Below are 19,526 nucleotides of genomic sequence, written 5' to 3' on the forward strand. Positions count from 1 at the left end.
ACTTCTCATCTTTCCTCTGCAGAAGGTGGGCAGCGGCATGCGTCCTTGGAAGCGAGTCTTTTCCGTTCTTCGCTCCCATTCGCTGTTCCTCTACAAGGACAAGAGGGAAGCGGTGCTCCGAGGGGCGACGATCGGAGGCTCGGCCGAGGACGAGCAGCCGATCAGCATCCGGGGCTGCCTGGTGGACATCGCGTACAGCGAGACCAAGAGGAAGCACGCCCTGCGACTGACCACCCAGGACTTCTGCGAGTACCTGCTGCAGGCGGAGGACCGGGAGGACATGCTGGACTGGATAAAGGTCATCAGGGAGAACAGCAAGACGGACAGCGAGGTCAGAGGACACGCCTTTACCTGTCAGACTTTTTCCAAACTGCACCTTTAAATGGAGTCATAATGCAGATGTGCTTGTTGTTGCAGGAGCTTGGCTTTTCCAGACAGGCCCTCATCAATAAGAAGCTCAATGATTACAGAAAACAAAGGTGAGCCACGTGATGGTACATCCTACTCTTCTGAGGCCTTTCTGAGTTTAGTTTGCATGTTCTCACCCTGTGTGAATGGACTGTATCCACCCACAGTGCAAATATATGCAGGTTGGGTTGATTTGCAACTCAAAATATTTCTGTAGCAGTGGACAGTCGTCTGTCTCTGGCCAGCATCACCTGGTACAAGATCCAGCGCCTCCAGCAAACCTGTCAAGTTAAAGCAAATATAGCTAATTGTAATAAGCTGGACTCATCTCTCTGTCTCCCCCTGCAGCCCAACGTCCAGCAAGCCAGACTCGTCTCCCAGGATGCCGCGGATGAAGCCTCAATTCCTGCTCAACAAGACGGAGAACGCAGCCGGAGCGCCACGGTCCCCGAAACCAGAAGGCAAAGGTCAGAAAAATGAACCACGCTGGCTGTATTTGCTAAATGTAGAGCATGAAAACTGCTTTTCATTCTCTTTTAAGAATCACAATCAGTTTTGTTGCAAAGCAGCATTTCACACCTGAGGAACTTGATGTGGTGATTTGTCACATAACAGTAAACACTGATAAAGAGAGGATTTTTAAAGACAGACAAAGGATCTTCCAAAACAAATAAGGAGCAAGTGATAAAAGTCAAAAAAAATGGCAAGTCCAAGGAATTTTAAATGATAAAAAAAAGTAATAGGTATGTGCATATTATTCACCGAACAATTTATAAAGCACATGGTGCAAACAACTTGATTGTGCATAAAGCTGTAATTGTCATCTTTTAGAAACCAAAAAACTAAACGAAATAACAAATAATTGGAGCAGTGTTCAGCCACAATTTCTCTCACAGTTCAAATGTACTTATTTTGTAAAGGCACCTTTGCATGAATTGTTGTTAGTGTACATCTCCAATGTTGTCGGCTAAATTACAGTTTTCGATTAAGTGAGATTGTCATCCGTAAACTTCTTCAATTTTACCAGTACTATGGTCAATTCAGTTTTTTTAAAGGGGTAATAATTAGTTTATTTACTCCGCTAACAGGTAACACTGTCACTAAGAAAGGTGAAGTTTGTTCAGTTTTTTTTTAACTATAATATAAATATAAATGCAAAACAAAAATTAAAACAATCCTTAGATCCAAGATAAATCACTAAAACGGTGCGTTTACTGTAAGTGGCACATAAAGATATGTGCGGTGTTAAAGGGAAAAGTACATAATTCCAAGGTATGAATAAATATTCTGGTATATTTTAGCAAAACACACTCATATTAAGTATCTAACAAATTGCTTTACAAGACAGCAATATAAACAGACAAGTCAGAAAATAATCAGAATTAAAAAGACCAAACAAAATGAATAAATAACTTAAAAATAACTTCTTATTCAATCCCACATTTGTAGGTGCTGTATTCATAATTCTATTTCCATTCTGTGTCCCCCAGATGAGAGCAGCCCTCCAAAGTCTCCGTGGGGAATCAACATCATGAAGAAGACAAAGAAGGCCGGGCCCAAAGCTTTCGGTGTGCGGTTAGAGGAATGTCAACCTGGTGCAAATAACAAGGTGAGCCACAGTAACCTCCACCTGAATGCAGACAAGTACGTCTTTCTTCTTCATGTTTGTGATTCCATTTTTTCATTATGTGTCCATCTTGTTTTTCCAGTTCATCCCCATGATAGTGGAGATCTGCTGTGGCCTGGTGGAGGAGATGGGTCTGGAATACACCGGAATCTACCGAGTCCCCGGGAACAACGCCATGGTGTCGCTGCTTCAGGATCAGCTCAACAAGGGCGTGGACATCAACCCTGCAGAGGAGGTGGGGAAATACAAATACACATTGACACGTAAGACAGACGCAAAAAAAAATATGAGGTGCAGTTGCATATAAAACCAGAATTAAATTTGGCCATTGGAGTTAGCCTCCTGGTCACACTGCTCCCACAACATTCGGAGCACCAGCTCAAAGTCCTGTTCAGTACATGCATCAAGAACTATCTGATATGATGCTGGATCTCATCCACTGTGTCTACACCCTTCAACTTAAATTCTTTTTGGGGAAGAGGAAGAAGTTGTAGGAAGCCACATCCTGTAAGAAGGGTGGGTGAGGAGCAACTATTGTGTTGTTGCAACCAAAAAATTCTGTGCAATCAACACACTGTGAATAAGTGTAGAGGGCGGTTGGGGGATTCTAAAGCCATCACACTATAATTTAGGTTATTCATACACATCAGAGCTTTACAGTGAAAGCCTGTGTTGACAGTCTGACCCTGAGAGACTAATCACAGACTGAATATAAGGATAGACAAAAACCCTCCAGGAGGTTGCCCATAGGATTGTTGAAGAGCAGTTAGGATGCGTTCCAAACCCAATACTAAAACAATACAGCATACCAGAAAAAAGATTTAGAATGAGCCAATAAGTACGATGTCAAATGCACTAACTCGCAGCTAATCTAAAAATGGGCCATGACACAGAGCATGATTGTAGCTTGTGATTGCAAGGACTGTCCCACGCCCCTTATCAGGATAAGATAAGATCAGCCTGTATTAATCCCACAGTAGGGAAATGTGCAGCATCACAGCAACAAAAGGATAAAGTGCAAAAAATATATTGACGTCTGCAGAAAATATAAAAAGAAAAATGCATAGATACTATAGTTATTGTACAGATTCTCCTATATGCAGAAATTCAGGTATTGCACAGAACCCTTTGCGTGGGAAAATAACAATACTGCCCAGGATTATTATTATATTTAGAAAAAATATTGACATTGTACAGATTCTTCTATATATATATAAAAAAAAATATTGCACAGTGCGTTTTAAGTGCACAAATTATTCATAGCACAGGTTTAAGTGTGCTGATGTTGTACTGGAGTGGAATATGACAGTTTTTTTTCTCCGTGCGGCCTACTGGGAGCAGTGCTGGTTGTAAAGTCTGACAGCAGTGGGAAGAAAGGATATTAATTATGCATAACTTTAAAATTTATTGCAATTTAATGAGATGAATTTTATAAAAATGTACCCCCCTGAACATTCATCATGAATGGGACCAATAGTATTCAGACCAAAAGACATTTTTTACACCAGATTATAACGTATTGTAGCGTTTTGACATTTCTGCTGAGATTGACTCGCTTTTTGGATGCAGCCTCAAGTGGACATTTGTGGAACTGCAGTTTTGGGGAATTGGCTTAATTTCACAGCAGCTGGGGTTGCAGCTTTGGTTGCACAACCCAGTAAATGTTGAAGAAAACAGTGAGCATGCTCTAGTTGTGACCTGACACACCTTCTTGTCGGAGACCGCCTGATGATTGACACAGAATTTGATGTATGTTCTTCGAGTAAATAATAGTGAAATTGCAAATTAGCACCTGACAGTGGTCACAAAAATACATGCAACGCTGCTTCCGATGCTGATTGCACGACGATTAACAACAGTTACTGATCATACCTGCTGCATACACGAGTATTGCACTTTGTACTGGATATCCATGGTGTATATCCAGAAAATCGTCAGGTTTAGTTCAACTTCATTCAACAAAAATGTCATATTCTGTGCAGAACGTGAAATATTATCACCTCTGACTCATCTCTACGTCTTGTCTTGTCAACAGAAATGGCAGGACCTCAACGTCGTCAGTAGTTTACTCAAATCTTTCTTCAGGAAACTCCCAGAGCCACTTTTCACAAACGGTGAGTCCGAACATGTCCCAACAAGCCTGTAGCACCTAATACCATCATGTAAGTCAAATTAAACCATCTAACCTGACGTGTTTTTTCATATTTCTAATATCTGAACAGACAAGTACAACGACTTCATCGATGCCAATCGGATGGAAAGCGCCTCAGACAGACTAAAGACCATGAAGAAGCTGGTATGTGTCTGTTTGTATTTTTGAATTTGAAAAAATCATTTACCTGCTTGTGCACAGTGTTGTAATTTCTGTCTGCACTTTATCGCTCTCTTTCATAGATCCGAGACCTCCCAGATCATTATTACCACACGCTCAAGTTCCTGGTCGGTCACCTGAAAACTGTAGCCGACAACTCAGATAAAAACAAGGTGCATGGAAGGCTGTTTATTCCACAAAATACAAAATGTTCACTGCAAACTCCTTGGTGTTAACGTAATGTGTATTCTCCTGTGTTTAGATGGAGCCTCGTAACCTGGCTCTGGTGTTTGGGCCGACGCTGGTTCGGACGTCCGAGGACAACATGAAAGACATGGTCACGCACATGCCTGACCGCTACAAGATAGTGGAGACGCTCATCCAACATGTGAGACATGTGAAGCGCCATATAAAGTCCACATGTGCACCTGATAAAATCCAGTGCATGCTAAATATTTCTTCTTCTGTGTTATTCTTGCAGTGCACCTGGTTTTTCACTGAAGAGCTGGACAAGGATGAGAAGGTGTGTTTCCATATTGTTGTGTCAGCAAATGGACAGTAAAGACTTTTAAAAGCTACAAATAGCAGCTGAGAATTTACAGTAGCTCTGAAAGCTGCAAGTCAAACAGCAGAATGTTGTGAACAAAGTTGTAGAATTCATTTAATTGAAACTCTCATAAGCTGGTATGAATAAGTAATCTTTGTTTTCCAATAACAAGTCATGAAATATGATTTTATTCAACAAACAAATCTGCCAGTGGAGGGATAAATTAAATACATTCATTCATTCCTCTAAACCCCCATCTGGGTGTTATTTGGATTTTTTTTTTTCTTGACTCCTGTCACATTTTTCCTCACTGTGGGCTAATTTTTTCACTGCAATATAAAGTCCTGCATCTCTATAGAAACAGCACAACCATGGCCAGGTATAGAAAAAAATCAAAATAGTCTTCTGTACTGTATGACACAGTTAGAATGTCATAAATCAGGAAAAACGCAACTGAAATGCATTTTTTTTTTTTTTTTTAAGTTAAAACACAGAGGCTTAACCTGTTCAACATTTTTCCATCCATTTTTAACTTGTTTCCAAAGTTGTCTCCTTTATGCTTTGTGTGAACGCTGCAAACGGTGGCAGGTTTTGACGTTCAAGAGTGTACAAGAACTTTTTTGCTTTCTTTTTTGTTATATTTCCATCTTATCAACAATTCTTCACCTGTTCTGTAGTCTTGTGTGAATACAAGTGAAAGATATTTAAACCTGTTGCTTATAAAAAATATAATTGCTTAAAGAGTTTGCCAAAATCAAGTCTCACTTTCATGATTCAGCAGTGCGGCAGTTTGCCTAATAACGCTGTTTTATTTCACAGTACTGACACTTGTTTCTACATGATTTTAGTTTTTTTGATGGTGGCTCTTACTGAACTCCAAAACTTCACTTTTGCTGCTCAGTAAGCAAATACAGCTAATGTGTGTTTAAGTCAGTGTGAGTGTATTACATTTTTAAATAAAACCTACAGAATAGTTTCTCTCTAAAACTCGGAAGTTTCTCTACAGATGAGTGTTTCAAGAAACGTTGGAGAGTTGAAAATCTGACAATTCATTCAGTTTGTTACTTCTGACTGATGAATGGTGTAGTTTTGGTGATTTTTCAAACAAGATAGCATGTCATTTCGGTTCACTGGTGGGTTGTAAGATCCCAACCACTGCCCCTGTTGAGTTCTTTTAATTGTCCACTACTTGAAAGAAAAACATAAAAATACCCACCAAAAACTAACTGAACCGTGACCTCATCAGCTCAGTGATACTTTACCGTTAATAGATCTCTGTAATTCACAGCCTCTAACCTTGTTTTCTCTGTGTCCGTCCCTCAGACGCCGGTGGACACGGAGGACGTGCAGCCGGCCCCCAACATCGACCACCTGCTGTCCAACATCGGCAGGACCGCTCTGCTCGGGGAGGCCTCAGGTGAGCTCCACTCTCTGCCGTCAAAGCACCGCCCAATAGTATTGAACTGGCATTTGAAAATAGATGCTGCTTTCCTTCAAAGCCTGAAGCAGGAAATTCCCTACTTAGCTCGTAATAATTACAATCTGTGTGTTTAGTGAACTGAGGGGAAAACAAAAGACAGATTTATTTATTTTTTAAAACAAGAGACACCGACAGATTTAATTTTTTTTACTTATTTGTTCAGAGAAATATAGTTGTGAGACTCCACGAAAGTAAAAGATGGAGGTTTTTATGTTAAAGTAATCCTCTCAAGCATTAAATGTCTCTTGGCATGTCCTCCTTGGAAGTTTGTCCCAGTTTAAAGCCAGAATTCCCTACTTTCCTGCAGAACTGGAACGCAGCATAAGAATTGAAGCCTTACATCCGAGTGTTTCTGTGTTTGATAGCGTGCCTACACTTCTCTCCTTTCTGCTGACCTCTTTTTTTTCCCCTCTCCACGTTGCTCATCTTTCACTCTCTCTGTACGTTTCTGCATTTCCTTCTCTTAGCTGAGCCTGTGGAGCAGCCACTGCGGTAGGATGGGAACTCCCCTGGCAATACGTGTGTGTGTGTGTGTGTGTGTGTGCTGCCAAGTCAGTGCGTCATATTGTGAAAGTGAAACACTGGGTGTGTGTGTGTGTGTCAGTGAGAGAGTGTGTCAGTGACGGTGATGGTTTGTGTCTCCATGGTCTCCATTACCCCTCGTGAAAGTCAGCGTCTCCCTCGCAGTGTCAGACTGAGGTCTCTTTAAAATCGTGTCTGACTAATGAAGGGATGGATGGCTGTTGGAGCTGCTGTATCTGATACTGTGGTCTGTCACTGAGACTTCCCCCGCTGGTGGCCTGTCATTCAAAACACTCATCCTCACAGGCCCTTTCAGCCCAATCATCGGGCTCCTAACCCCACTTCCAGCTCCAAAGGGACTCTAGGTGGTGCCGTTTCTGACGTGCCACTTCCGGGCCTGAATGGTTTCAATGGTAATTTCCTTTTAAGAAGAAAAAAATGATATTGTGTGAAGCCTCTAGATGGCAGCTCCACTGTGGCCAAAACTTTCCCCCATGCAGCTGAAGTGAGCGCCGAGGTAATAGCAGATTTAATTGGGTGGCGACTTGGACTCAGAGAAGTGGCCTCTCACCTTCCACCGGTGATGAGAGCTAAGAATATGGAGTCATGTGTTCCCTGAATAAGGCCTGTGCTCATGTGACTCCACAATACACAATAATAAGGCACTGATATTTATGCAGCACATATGAGACAACAGACGCTGAGTCCAAGTGATTTCCAGTAAAGATATAAGATTAATGCTGCAGTGGTACCAACTAGTTCTAATTTTATAGTTAAAACCCTACAGTATTATCTATTATATGAATGTACTTGACTGATTCAAATAGAAAACGTTAAACCACTACAATATTATATATAATAAAAATGTACTCTACGCATTTAAATATTCAGGTTTAAACTCCACAATCTTTTTTTATTATAGAAATGTATCTAACTAATTTAAATATCCAACGATATAATTTATTGTAAAACTTCATCTGACTTATTCAAATATTTCGGTTAAGAGTCTTTGTTCAATATTTTATATTTTTTATTATCATTATAATATAAAAATTCAAACAAATGGTTAGATTATTAATTGATGTTATAATATATTATACATGCAGGTTAGAAAATAATGAAAAATGCCAAAAACCAGTTCCCAGTGTCCTCTTCAAATGTCTTTTCACACGAAAAACATTAGAGAAGCGTCGACTGATTCACTTCGACGGTCTATTCACATGTCAGCTGTTGATGTCTGTACTTTTTTTTTCCATACGTGATCCTCTTCAAATAAAATTCACCAAAATTCTGACCATCAGCTGTAACACTGTGCTGCATTGTTTTAGTCTGAAGGGCCACTTCCCCTCCATGTGTGCAGAAGTAGCACCACGAGCGAGGTGCCTGAGCTTAGCTGCATTTTGTAAGAACTGAGGGCTTTTACCGGAATTTTATATCATATTAGGAACTTAGTTTATATAGAACATTTGAAACAAGAGTTAAGTGCTTTGACAGACCAAGCAGGATATACAGAGGGCACAATAATAACAACAGTAAGGCCAAACAAAGCAAGCGATAACCAAAAAGACGAAACACCTCCCCTCCAAAAAAAACAATATAAATTAATATTAAATAAAATAACAAAAGCAATAAAAGCCTTGAAAAACAATAAAAAACACAACATCACAGAAAAACAACTCTGTAAAAATGCATTTTAAAGTAATTTAACAGTTTAAAAGGTTTGTTATCTTCAAAAAAATTGCCAAATCAAACCATTGCTCAGAGCCAGAAACTGTAAAAACTGAAAAATGTCTACAGTCATGAGCAAATCATGTAGGACATGCAGTTCCAATTAGAAAGATAACCAAATCTAAACTTCTAAATAGTGATTTTGATCAAATTCACTTTGTCTCATTCCAGGATTTACCAAAAATAAACCCTTTACAATAAACAAATTCTGCAAAAACAATTAATTCAGTGCTTCTTGATGTAACATGAATGACTCTGTTACAACTAACAGTCATGTATCAGAAATTCAGAGACTTTTTTGGTAGACCTGCAGGCTGTGTTTACACAGATCAGATAGGAAAATGGAGAATAAGTATGGAAGCAAAAAAACATGTGAATAGAAAAATATCTGTGGTATGTAGACTCACCACTCACCTGTGGGCACTTGGAAGCATGTTGTGCATGCAAATTTCAGGTTTATGTTAATAAATAATAGAAGAAATAAAACTTTTCTTTTTTTCCTTTTATCATTTATGGCATTATAACGGTGTCATACTGTACACAGGATATTTTTTAGTTTTCTTTACTTCTAGCAATTGTAGAGGTGCAGGACTTTATTTTGCAGTAATAAAAAAAAAAGAAGGTAAAAACACTGTCCTATTGCGTACATAGGATATAAAAATAAAAATAAACAGGGGCAGTCGCCATCTCTAAGCTGGACACAAACTAAAGTGATATTTACCACTGATGTCATTGTCACAGGAGAAACAGTTCCACCTAGAAAACCTCACCAGCTCTCTCGTCCCTCTGGTTTCCTGGAAAATAATTGTATGCGATATGTCAACGAAAGCTTTTCTCCCGCATCAGCGTGTTTGTGAGGGAATGTGTTTCTTTTCACACTCTTGATTATTTCTGCTTCTTTCACTGACTGATGTCATCAGTGTTTTTTGGTGATCTCATCAGTGTGTGCCGTGATTTCCTAATGCAGTTTTACCTCCAACACCAAAACCCCGCTTTCCCCGCCCCCTCCTCCGAATCATTGTCTTTCCTCCACATTACTCCGGTGTGTACATCTTTGTTGTGGGGTCCGTCATGGTCACGAGGCACAGAGGAAGACCAGTTCCTTGAAATTTATCAGAGGGATTTCTGTTTATTGAGTCAGAAAGAGGACGCAGGACTGCAGCTGCACTGCTCACTACAAACCGAAACTTCAAAGTATGTTGTGATGCCAGCCTGTCTCAATTAGTGATGCCACAGCCGGTGTTTTCCCTCTTTACAGCTGATGGAAAACCCCAGCTTCACGGTAACGTCGAGAATTATTGTGTGCACAGACGATAGTAAGCAGTGCAGGAGCAGTTTTCTGTGATTTATTGTTGATTTTTCCTTTTTTAAAAAAAACAAAAAGAAAAAGAGTGATGATCCCACCAGCGGCCTCTGTGTCCTCCACCATGACTGTTCTGGCCTTTTGCTAACTTGAACTGTTCTGACTCACTGATGTCTTTATTTTCTTTTCCCCAGACTCAACCAACAGTGACTCAGCTAAATCAAAGGTAACATCTCCTAACATGGTACACGGTTTCATTATTGTTCAAGTATCTCTCATGCACGCGGACGCCGTACACAGCAGAAATAAGTACACCCCTGTTCAATATCTCTTAAATGTCAAATGAGTCAAACTTGTATCACCTCCAGTAGCTGCTTTGTTTCTAACTTGAGTGTTTGCTGTTGTGTACAATCGAAACCAAACACTTGTGAAAGTTTATATTAAAAATATAGACTCCAAGGTAGAAACTCAATGTGGAAACAAACAAAATACACCCGCGCTTTCCAGTCTAAGTGCATGAACATGGTGATAAAATGAGCTGTTAGCACCAGAACCTTCTCTGTTTTGGACAGATGGACCGTGTCTGTCTGCGCCATGGTTCCACATAGAAAAGAATTGCTGAAGGAGCTGAAAAATCTGAGATTTCGCAAAAATGTTGAAGGATACAGAAATATCAATTTAAAAATGGGGAAAACACAGTTGCAGTATTAATCAGGAGGTATAAAGGGAGCCATTGTACCACTGATTGGGGCTGTAGTGGTCATCCTGCTGAAATAACTCCACAGACACAGATGGGCAATTGATTCAGGCTTGGTAAAGGGGAAATCCGAGTTTCGGTGACGGCTCAGACAATGTGAAAGACAATTCATAATGCCAACCTCTCTCAATGATGTCCAAGCAACTTACTCATCGGCTAAAAACTGCAAGATGAGGCTTTGCTAAATGAAAAGAGGCCTAATGAATGCAGGGAGGACATTCTTTGGTCAGATAAATGATAAGGTCCAGTGAGCGTCACCAGGACTACCACAGTGAATTCGTAGTCCTGACAGTGAAGCACAGAGGTGGGAGTTTGATGATATGGGGCTGCATGAGTGCAAAAGGTGTTGGGGAGACAATGTTTATAAATGACACCATGAATGTCTGTGAATTAACCAAAATACTGGCCGACAAGATGACTCCCAGTCGGCAGAAGCTTGAGGAAGAGGAATGTTCCAACGTGATAACCACCCAAAACACGCTGCCAAAACCAGACAAGAGTTTCTAAAAGAGAAAAACTATAACTTGGCCAAGTATGTCGCTTGACTTGAATCCAGTAGAACACCTTAAGGGCGCTATAAAGATAAACACAGAGCAACGCAACCCCTACAGCAAAGAGCAGCTGAAAGAAATAGTCTCTAAAGAAAGAGAGAAAAAACTTTCTAGAAATGTGGTGTCCTCGATGCCAATGAGGATTGAGTGTGTCATCAAAAACAAAGGCGGACACATGAAGTATTGAGAAAAAACTATTGAATCTCAGTAATGCACTCCCTTTTTTTTTTTAGTGACCTTTAGTAAGACTGAACTCATTTGGCATTTCCCTGATATTGCACTTCTGTTGCATACTGTATATGGAAGTAGTTCAGTGTATTGGAACATAGAAAAACATGGCAGTGGTTCAGTAATGTTTCCTCCTTTCTCAGGGGTCGTGGGGGTCGAAGAAGGACCTGACAGCCAAGGACTTCCTGACTCTGTCCATCATGTCGGCTGTTACGGGCCGCAAACGCAGGAAGCGCCACAACGCCCGCCGTGTGGGCAGCAGCACCGACGATGACTCCGAGCATGAGCCAATCAAAGCTGGGCATCTGGGGGCGGAGGAGGAAGAGGAGGCAGAGTCGCCGGTAGGAGACACTGCCCCTCGAGCAGAGGGAGAGGAGGACGACGATGAGGAGGAAGAGGAAGAGGAGGAGGAAGACGAGGAAGTTGTAGAGAGCGGAGTGAAAGCAGAGGTCGAAGAGGAGGAGGAGGAGGAGGAGGTAGTGGTTATTCCCAGTGGGCCACACTGCAAGGAGGAAGAGGAGGCGGGAGGAAGGCTACATGAGGAGGAGGTGGAGGAGGAGGAGGAGGAGGTAGTGGTTATTCCCAGTGGGCCACACTGCAAGGAGGAAGAGGAGGCGGGAGGAAGGCTACATGAGGAGGAGGTGCAGGCGGAGGTCAAGGGGCCGCGGTGGCGAGCTCCAGAGGACGCTCGCTCCATCGTTTCTGGTTACTCCACGCTCTCCACGTTGGGGCGGAGCTTAGGGTCGGAGGGGAGGGGGGACGATGCTGATGATGAGCACAGTGAGCTGGTGAGCGAGACGGACAATGAGAGCGGCTTCGCCTCGCGCTCCCTCACCCAGGAGAGACCCGATAAACACCCAGTACCACCTGTCAACACCCAACCGCCAGCAGCCCCCCGCAGCTTCCTCTACTCCCACTACAAACCCCCTGTTCTCTCACCCACAAACCTTTTAGCCCCACCCACCCAGCTCACCCCGGACTCTGCAGAGAGGAATGAAGGAGGTGCTCGCTCCACCACACCTTCATCCTCCTCCTTCTCCTCCTCCTCCACCACCCACAAACTGCACTCGCGGCCTTCCTTCAACTCCCACAAGCTGATCCAGTGCGACACTCTGGCCAGGAAGAAGCTGAAGTCGGAGAAGGCCAAGGCTCGCTCCCTGGACCTGTTGGAGCTCCCTGGGGCCGAGGGGACGGGCTCCGGGTCCGAAGGTGCATCCAGACCGAGGAGCTCCAGGACCAACCCTTCCTCAGGTAGCAGCCAGGAGAGCCTGCGGCCGGCTCGACCCAAACCAGCCCTGCCGCCCAGCGAGGCCGCCTCCTTCACCCCTACCGGTCCCGGCGGCAGGTCTTTGGCCGACCACGTTCGCGCTCGACTGCTAGGCTCAGCCGACGACCTGCGCAGCGTTGGACTACGAAAACCGCTGTCACCCGAGACTCGCAGGAAGAGACGGGCTTGGCGAAGGCACACCGTGGTGGCCTCCCCAACTGAGACGTCCGACAAGAGACCCCCGCTGGCTGTCAACGAGTTCCCCTTGTCTCCCATTAATCAAAACCAGGTAAAAACACAAGGGCTGCCTCGGGATGCAGACGGGCTTGAACAAGGACCCGCTACACGTCAAGCACCCACCTCTAGATTCCACCAGTACCTGTGAGCCCTGCCAGCTGACCCCAACCACCACTCCCAGGAAAGAGGCCGACTCTGAGGGGGGTCCAGCCAAGCTGCTGACTCCCTGCAGGTCAGTCGCTTCACAAAGGTGGACAGGTCAAAAACAATAAACCTTTTCTTTCTGATGAGCTCCATTTGCATGGCAAGGGGCATTCCAGTGTTGCCAAAGCTTTTGTTTTCCTTTTGCTATACGTGTGCTTTTATAGAAGTGATACAGAGACACAAACAGACCTCATCACAGTCCACGTTACAGCCAAGAATTCTCACTTGAGTAATAACCGAGCATCCTTCCCGTCGTCTCTTCCTTCTCGTCTGGCTCACGGGTGACATAAATTCAAGGGTTAATCCCTTCAAGTAACCGGAGGCGGATGCTGAAGCGCAGCCTCCCTCTGGTTCTTGAGAGAATGGTGCTTCTTGTCAAAGTGGGGTAACAATTTCAAAATGTTCCGAAACCTCCTTCAGTGAGCCACAAGTGACAGACACACACTAATTCAGTCATTTCAAGAGGGGAAATCAACTGATTTTTCACATCAGTCTTCCTATCATGCTCCTCCCTCTGACCACAGACACTGTAAAACTCAGATATTTGACATTTGGCCACAAAAACACATGAAAACACAGTCGTCTGTCTCTGTACTTGTTAATAACGTTTGTGTGTTTGCGCAACAATATTCGTGATCATGTCCGAGCGTGCAGGTGTTTGTCTTGAACAATTTTTTGTAACATTTGTACAAAGCCTTGTTAAGTTAACCTTGTAAATATAAATAATATGTTATCATATTTGTTTTTACTTTTTTTAGTTCCTTTTTTTTAATGGTTTACAAAAAGTGCGTACAAGTGCACAGTCATTTCTTTCAAGATGTTACTTGAAATGTTTCCCTTAATATATTCTTTTTTTTGTTTTATATTCAATATATATAAAAATATATTATATATATTTTGTATTAAAGTAAAAAAAATAAACTTTTATTGTGATTTCACCTCTTGGGCGTACCTGTTCAAAGGAGACGAGATAAACGTGTCTGAACCTGTTCCTTATTTCCTCATAGATGGCCTTTCTCTTTTTATTCACAGCACTGTGCAGAAAACCTTTATCTCATGAGATATGATTATCTAGTGAGGATACTTTCAATAAAGTTGCATCAACAAGTGCATAAAACGATCTACATGTAGCAAGTTGTGAAATGTAATCTGGTAATTATTACATTATATTGGAGGGTTTGCAGGCAGCTCAGCGCACCGTGACGGCTGACCTCCTCATTTGTTTTGTTTTTCATGTCTGGGATTACTGAGCATCGCCTCCACAGATCTCCTCGTATTCACTGAGCTCAATGCAAAGTGTGTTCCCTCTCGTAACGGTGCCCGACGGTGTTTAACAGACCGCTAAAACACGGCACACGAACATTTCCACCTCTGCCGTTTGGGATCTTTGTGTTTTCAGCACATGCCCTCTGGAGGGTTCATCTGTCAGCACATTTATTACCTTGGGGTTACATGATGTGGGGGGAGTTTTCCATAAGGTCAGGTTCTAATAAATGCTCCCTGACTTGAGGGGGGGGAAACGGTACATAGGAGGAAATGAAAGCAGAATGTCGTAAATCCATTGTTTCGCTCTCGTCTTGACCGATCCGCCGTCACATCATAACACAAACAGGAGGTGTGACCCCAGAGGTCAACAGACACTCGCTTGTTTCCATCTGACCAAATAACCCGGCGACGAAAGAGTAACGATAATAATAAATAAGTTCTAGTCTTGTCTTACCTCAAGATTTTTTCTACAAGTGCCTGATTTCTGGAATGTGTTTTTGTTCTGCAGTGCCATGCTCGGTTCTTATCTTTCTGTTTCCTTTTGTTATTTCTGGGTCTCCTCCCTCCTCGACTGCGGTTAATGGTAAGGCACTGACCCAAAGATGTGTACATTTAAATACAACTGAGAGGCTGTAATAAAAAAAAAAAAGAAGAAAGGAAGAAAAGCACACTTTAAGCCAAGGACACGTCTATGCACTCTCTTTGCCTTCAACAGAGGCATTAACAGCTATTACTGTTGCTGCTAAGAGGGAAAAGGCGTCGTATTCTCTCAGCTGCTTTTTCTTAACAAACTGAGGTCATCTCTCTTTTGCCTAGTAATCCACCGTGTGTGTGAATAATGGTACACCTAACAAGCCCGACCCTGAAACCGCATTAGGTCATGCCAGACAACATCCAATTTCCTCAAGATGAACAAAAAAAAACAGCCCATCAAAAGGAAAACCTCAAGAGTTGATGTCTGAAATGTGATTTTACCTAATGTCTCGTTGTTGTATTTTAAAATCTTCTTTTTGTACATACTATCTTAATATGTAACATATTGTATTGTGTACATTTGGAATTGCTTTCGAGTATAACTAATATGAAAATGACTGGACTAAAAAAAAAAAAAAAAGGTTGTCCGCCTGAAATCCTTTCCTTCCCTCCCCCCATGGCTGTGTGCTTTAAAGCAAGGTTATATGATGTAAATAAACAGAAATATGTTTAAAAAAATAAGGCTTAATGTGGATTTTATTTTATTTTCTGCAAGACACACACTTTGCACTGAAGATGAAGCTCATGTTTTGCAGGGAACTTAAAATAGGAGCTGAATGATGCCCTCTAGAGGCTGCAGATGAATAAAGTCTCTTCAGGCCCTCTGGCACAGATTGCTTCTGCACATGAGGGAAACTTCATCTAAAGCTACTGAGGCTCTTTCTTATTAACTTATATGTATAGTTAAATATTTATGCATGCTGTGGAAATCAGCTGTAATGCTGGGGATCTGTTAAAAGATGATGCCACCAAAATATAAAGCTTTAAGAACAATTTTCTGCAGATTTGTTGGCTTCTCACACCATCGACACTTCTCCTATGAGCAAGATTTAATTCTGAAAAGGGTAATAAACCCATATTGCATTTATTCCTGCATAATAAACTCACGTTCATTTCAGGATTTTGCAAGAAAATCTGAGTGATTATTTGCAATCTATTACAAAAGCAAGACAGTAGTTCCTCACTGCAGCTTTTTATTAACAGCTCCCCGTGTTTTTTGGAGCAGACTTCACAACACATGACAGGTTTAATCAAGAATTTCAAAACTTTATTTGAACTAATGTTAACACACAATTGTTAAAATGTTCACTCCAGAGTTGACTTCTGCAAAAACAGTATTTGCAAGTTGGCCTGATTTAGCTGTAATTTCTTATCCAGTTTCTGATGGGGGCAGAAATGCAACACACAATGTTTGATTTAATCTTTTTTTTAAATTGAAAATGGAACCGACCAGGGAACAAACAAAATATTCTGGTGCTGTTAAATACCTTCTCTTTATAAAAAGAATCTCAAATTTTGAAATATTTACATTTCGTCTTGAAAAAAAAAATGAACAGGACACCTTACAGTCCAAATAGAAAAGAATCAAGTATATTGCATCGTGATGCAAGGACTTCATTGTCCAAATGACAGACTGATTACAGAAAACTGATGACAATTTATTAAAAAATGCAGTAGTCCCATATTTATGTTTTTACCTTTTTTCAAACGCTTTTGACTTGTGTCCTTTAATTTGTGGCCTGGACCTGCCCCCTGTCCTTGCTGGGCTGGTTCTGCAGAAGCAGCTCCGTGTTTTCGGCTCTCAGTCTCTCCACCTCCCTCTCCAGATCTCGGACCCGGACCTCGGACCTCTCCACAGATCCGGGCTCCACGGCGCGCCTCAGCCGGTTGTTCTCCTCCTCCAGCCGGGACATGCACTTCTCCAGCTCCAGGTACTCTTTCACCAGTTCCTGCTTGGTCATATTCTGCAGGCTCTCGACGTGATACATCTCGTAGGTCTCGGAAAAGTCCCTCTGGAGAAACTCCCCACCTGCGTTCCCGGGCCTCCCGATGCCGTCGCTGCCTCCTCCGCTGCCGTCGTCGTCGTCCTCCTCCTCGTTGTCGAAGAAGTCCTCCTCGCTGCCGGTGTCCTCCATGCCGCCCAGGGGCCGCCTGACCCCGGTCTCGGTGTTGAGGTCCGGCTCCTCTCGGTCGTGCTCGTCCATCAGGAACTGGGTGGTGTTGTAGGGGGCAACTGGGAGCCCTTTGGCGAACATCTCCTCCCTCATCCGCGAAGCCCTGGCCGTCTCCCTCTCCTCCAGGGCTTTCTTCTCCTCCCAGGAAAGTTTGTTGTACGGCTTCCAGTTGCGTCTCTTCTTGGTGGTCCTGCGCCTGTGCCGCTTCTTGCCCAGACGCGCATCCAAGCCCGTGTCGGAGTCGATGTGCTCGTCTTGTACCTGGTTTAAAGCCTCCTGCCGCCGTCTCTCCTCTCCGTTTTTCCCCTGCGAGGTGCGATTACCTTCTCCATCGAATTTCTGGTGAGGCTGAGTTGCGATCTGGCACTTCTGGAGCTCGTTTCCGCCTGCTAAGGCTGGGCACACCCCCCTCTGTCCGCCTTTCATTTGCCATAACTTGTCTGTGTTGATATCCCCACAGTTCTCCGCCCGCTGCCGCCGCTGCTGCTGCTTCAGTTCTCTCTGTCGCCCCCTGTCGCCGTTCTCCGGTCCTCCACGGTTGCTGGCTGGGAGATGCTCCAAAGCGTCTCCGCTGCTCCCACCTGATGGGCTGCCTGAAGTTTTCAGGTGATGGCTCTGCTGCTCCGCTGGCTCTGTCATCCTGGTCGTGCTTCTGTAATGGCTGCCGCTTTTAGCACATTTTGAACGGTCTTCGTGGCCTCGATGAGGAGCGTCAAAAAGTTCGTTAAAAGAATTAATTCGAACAAAATATACTTATTCCAAATTGAACCGAAATCTCTAAAGAAAGTTTTGCCTATTAAAAAACAACTCTCGCTACGGTAAAGTAAACTTCCAAACAGTAAACACTTGTTACTCCTCCAAGGGTTTGTCAGAGCAACTGTCGCTAACTACCATTAACTGTTTCGATGCTGTCACGGCTGCCGTTCACCCGGAGACTGCGTTCCGCCGTCACAACAGTGTCCAGTGTGCTACTCAAGAAGAGGGAGCTCCTGTTTATATACCAGCTCCGCCTCTAGCCGTGCGCATGCTACTGCTTGTAACTCCTGATGGATTGTGGGATGTGTTGTTTTATTGTCAGTGAAACAATCGCAGAAACCCCCACCCGAAACTACATAGGCCACAAGTCCATTCTAACTGACGAGCATTTCAACCAATCAAAGCATTGGATCTTGAGCACGAGAAAGCCCACCCTTCTCTTTGCTGATTGGACGAGAGGAGAACTTTGCTGTTGCTAAGCTTGAGATATTTTCTGATTGGCCAGTCCAATAGTCAGTCAAAAGTGCGTAATCCACACCAAGAAAGCAGTCCCGGGCATTTTGTGGACGCTACTATGTACAAATGAAGGGGAAGCCGCGTACAAGTTACGAAATGCAAGCTAATTTAAAAACGTTTGAATGACATACTACCGTCAGTGAAACAAACATGCAAAGTTTATACATATAATAATACAGTTTACTCTTGTTTGCTTGTCATATAGCGAGAGATAGAATTAATAACACAATGTAACACTCCTGTATTTATAGCAAAATGAAGAAAACCTCTTACGGAATATAGTCCGGTTTCAATGTTCACATTAGAAAATAGGTAAATACAGCTCATTCTTAATGTGCAATAATTTTACACGACTAATACCGGAAAGCTGCGCCGTTTTGTTGCCGGTTGGGTGATTAAATCGCTCAATGTCGGTATTCTGTGCTGTGCGGAGTGATACGTTGTGGGGCAGGGGCTCGGGGGAACTCTGGAATCAGCGTAAACAAACGACATTTATTGTGAAGCCGCCGCTGCGATCACACTCTCGAGCCCCTCGTTGTTGAAGGGTGGGTCAGGCGATCTCACACTCGCTCAATAATCCTGTTACCAGTGGACGGAGTGGTGTAGAGCAGTTTTGAGCTTTTCTACGCAACCCAATGTTCCGTGATGCTGTGTTTTACAGTTTTATACTGTTGTTTCGTGTTCACAGCTAAGGATAAGCTAGCTAGCTAACGTTAGCCAAACGTTAGTTAGCCGATGGACGCTGCGTGGTGTCGATCCCAAATTAAACACTGCATCATTTCCATAAAATGTAAAGCCATACGCATTATAAATATAATAAACTTAAAGCCTGAGCACGAAAACAGCAAGTTGCTCCTAATGACGAAGTACAACGAGAATACCATACTGTACATAAAGCTAGGCTAGCTAACGCTAACTAGCTTACACTGCTGTGTGGTGTTATTGTGAGTTTAAAAAGTTAATAAACAATGAATGTTCGATCAAATGAAAGGTTTCCTTTTTATCAGTTTATCGGTAAAACTGTTGCGAACAAAGTAACGCAACAACAATGCAACTAGCTACAGAATAGCCATCTGCTAACTAGGCCAACGTGTTCATTAGAGGCTCGGT

The 19,526-nt window shown here is 43.0% G+C and overlaps 3 protein-coding genes across 5 annotated transcripts in view; 2 read left to right on the forward strand and 1 right to left on the reverse strand.

Moving 5' to 3' along the window:
- Nucleotides 1–15,648, forward strand: part of arhgap23a (Rho GTPase activating protein 23a) — a 49,556-nt gene extending 33,908 nt beyond the window's left edge. For all 3 annotated transcript variants that reach the window (XM_008290781.1, XM_008290780.1, XM_008290782.1), the window contains 13 exons: nt 23–331; nt 418–479; nt 757–875; nt 1,899–2,017; nt 2,118–2,270; nt 4,071–4,149; nt 4,258–4,331; nt 4,430–4,519; nt 4,609–4,734; nt 4,828–4,869; nt 6,217–6,310; nt 10,121–10,152; nt 11,606–15,648. In XM_008290781.1, the coding sequence (XP_008289003.1) occupies nt 23–331; nt 418–479; nt 757–875; nt 1,899–2,017; nt 2,118–2,270; nt 4,071–4,149; nt 4,258–4,331; nt 4,430–4,519; nt 4,609–4,734; nt 4,828–4,869; nt 6,217–6,310; nt 10,121–10,152; nt 11,606–13,114 (2,808 nt within the window). In that variant the 3' untranslated portion in view covers nt 13,115–15,648. The remainder of the gene's footprint in view (nt 1–22; nt 332–417; nt 480–756; nt 876–1,898; nt 2,018–2,117; nt 2,271–4,070; nt 4,150–4,257; nt 4,332–4,429; nt 4,520–4,608; nt 4,735–4,827; nt 4,870–6,216; nt 6,311–10,120; nt 10,153–11,605) is intronic.
- A 498-nt stretch (nt 15,649–16,146) lies between these two features.
- Nucleotides 16,147–18,114, reverse strand: hexim1 (HEXIM P-TEFb complex subunit 1). The gene has a single exon (XM_008290783.1). The coding sequence runs from the start codon at nt 17,781–17,783 to the stop codon at nt 16,698–16,700; it is 1,086 nt and encodes a 361-aa protein (XP_008289005.1). The 5' UTR covers nt 17,784–18,114; the 3' UTR covers nt 16,147–16,697.
- An 800-nt stretch (nt 18,115–18,914) lies between these two features.
- The window catches only part of plcd3a (phospholipase C, delta 3a), a 33,888-nt gene continuing 33,276 nt past the window's right edge, over nt 18,915–19,526 (forward strand). Inside the window, exon 1 of the mRNA XM_008290784.1 lies at nt 18,915–18,961. The gene's annotated coding sequence lies outside the window, so the exon portion shown is untranslated. The remainder of the gene's footprint in view (nt 18,962–19,526) is intronic.

Source organism: Stegastes partitus, unplaced genomic scaffold, assembly GCF_000690725.1.
Source record: "Stegastes partitus isolate 25-593 unplaced genomic scaffold, Stegastes_partitus-1.0.2 Scaffold695, whole genome shotgun sequence".
In the NCBI taxonomy this organism is placed as follows: Eukaryota; Metazoa; Chordata; class Actinopteri; family Pomacentridae; genus Stegastes; species Stegastes partitus.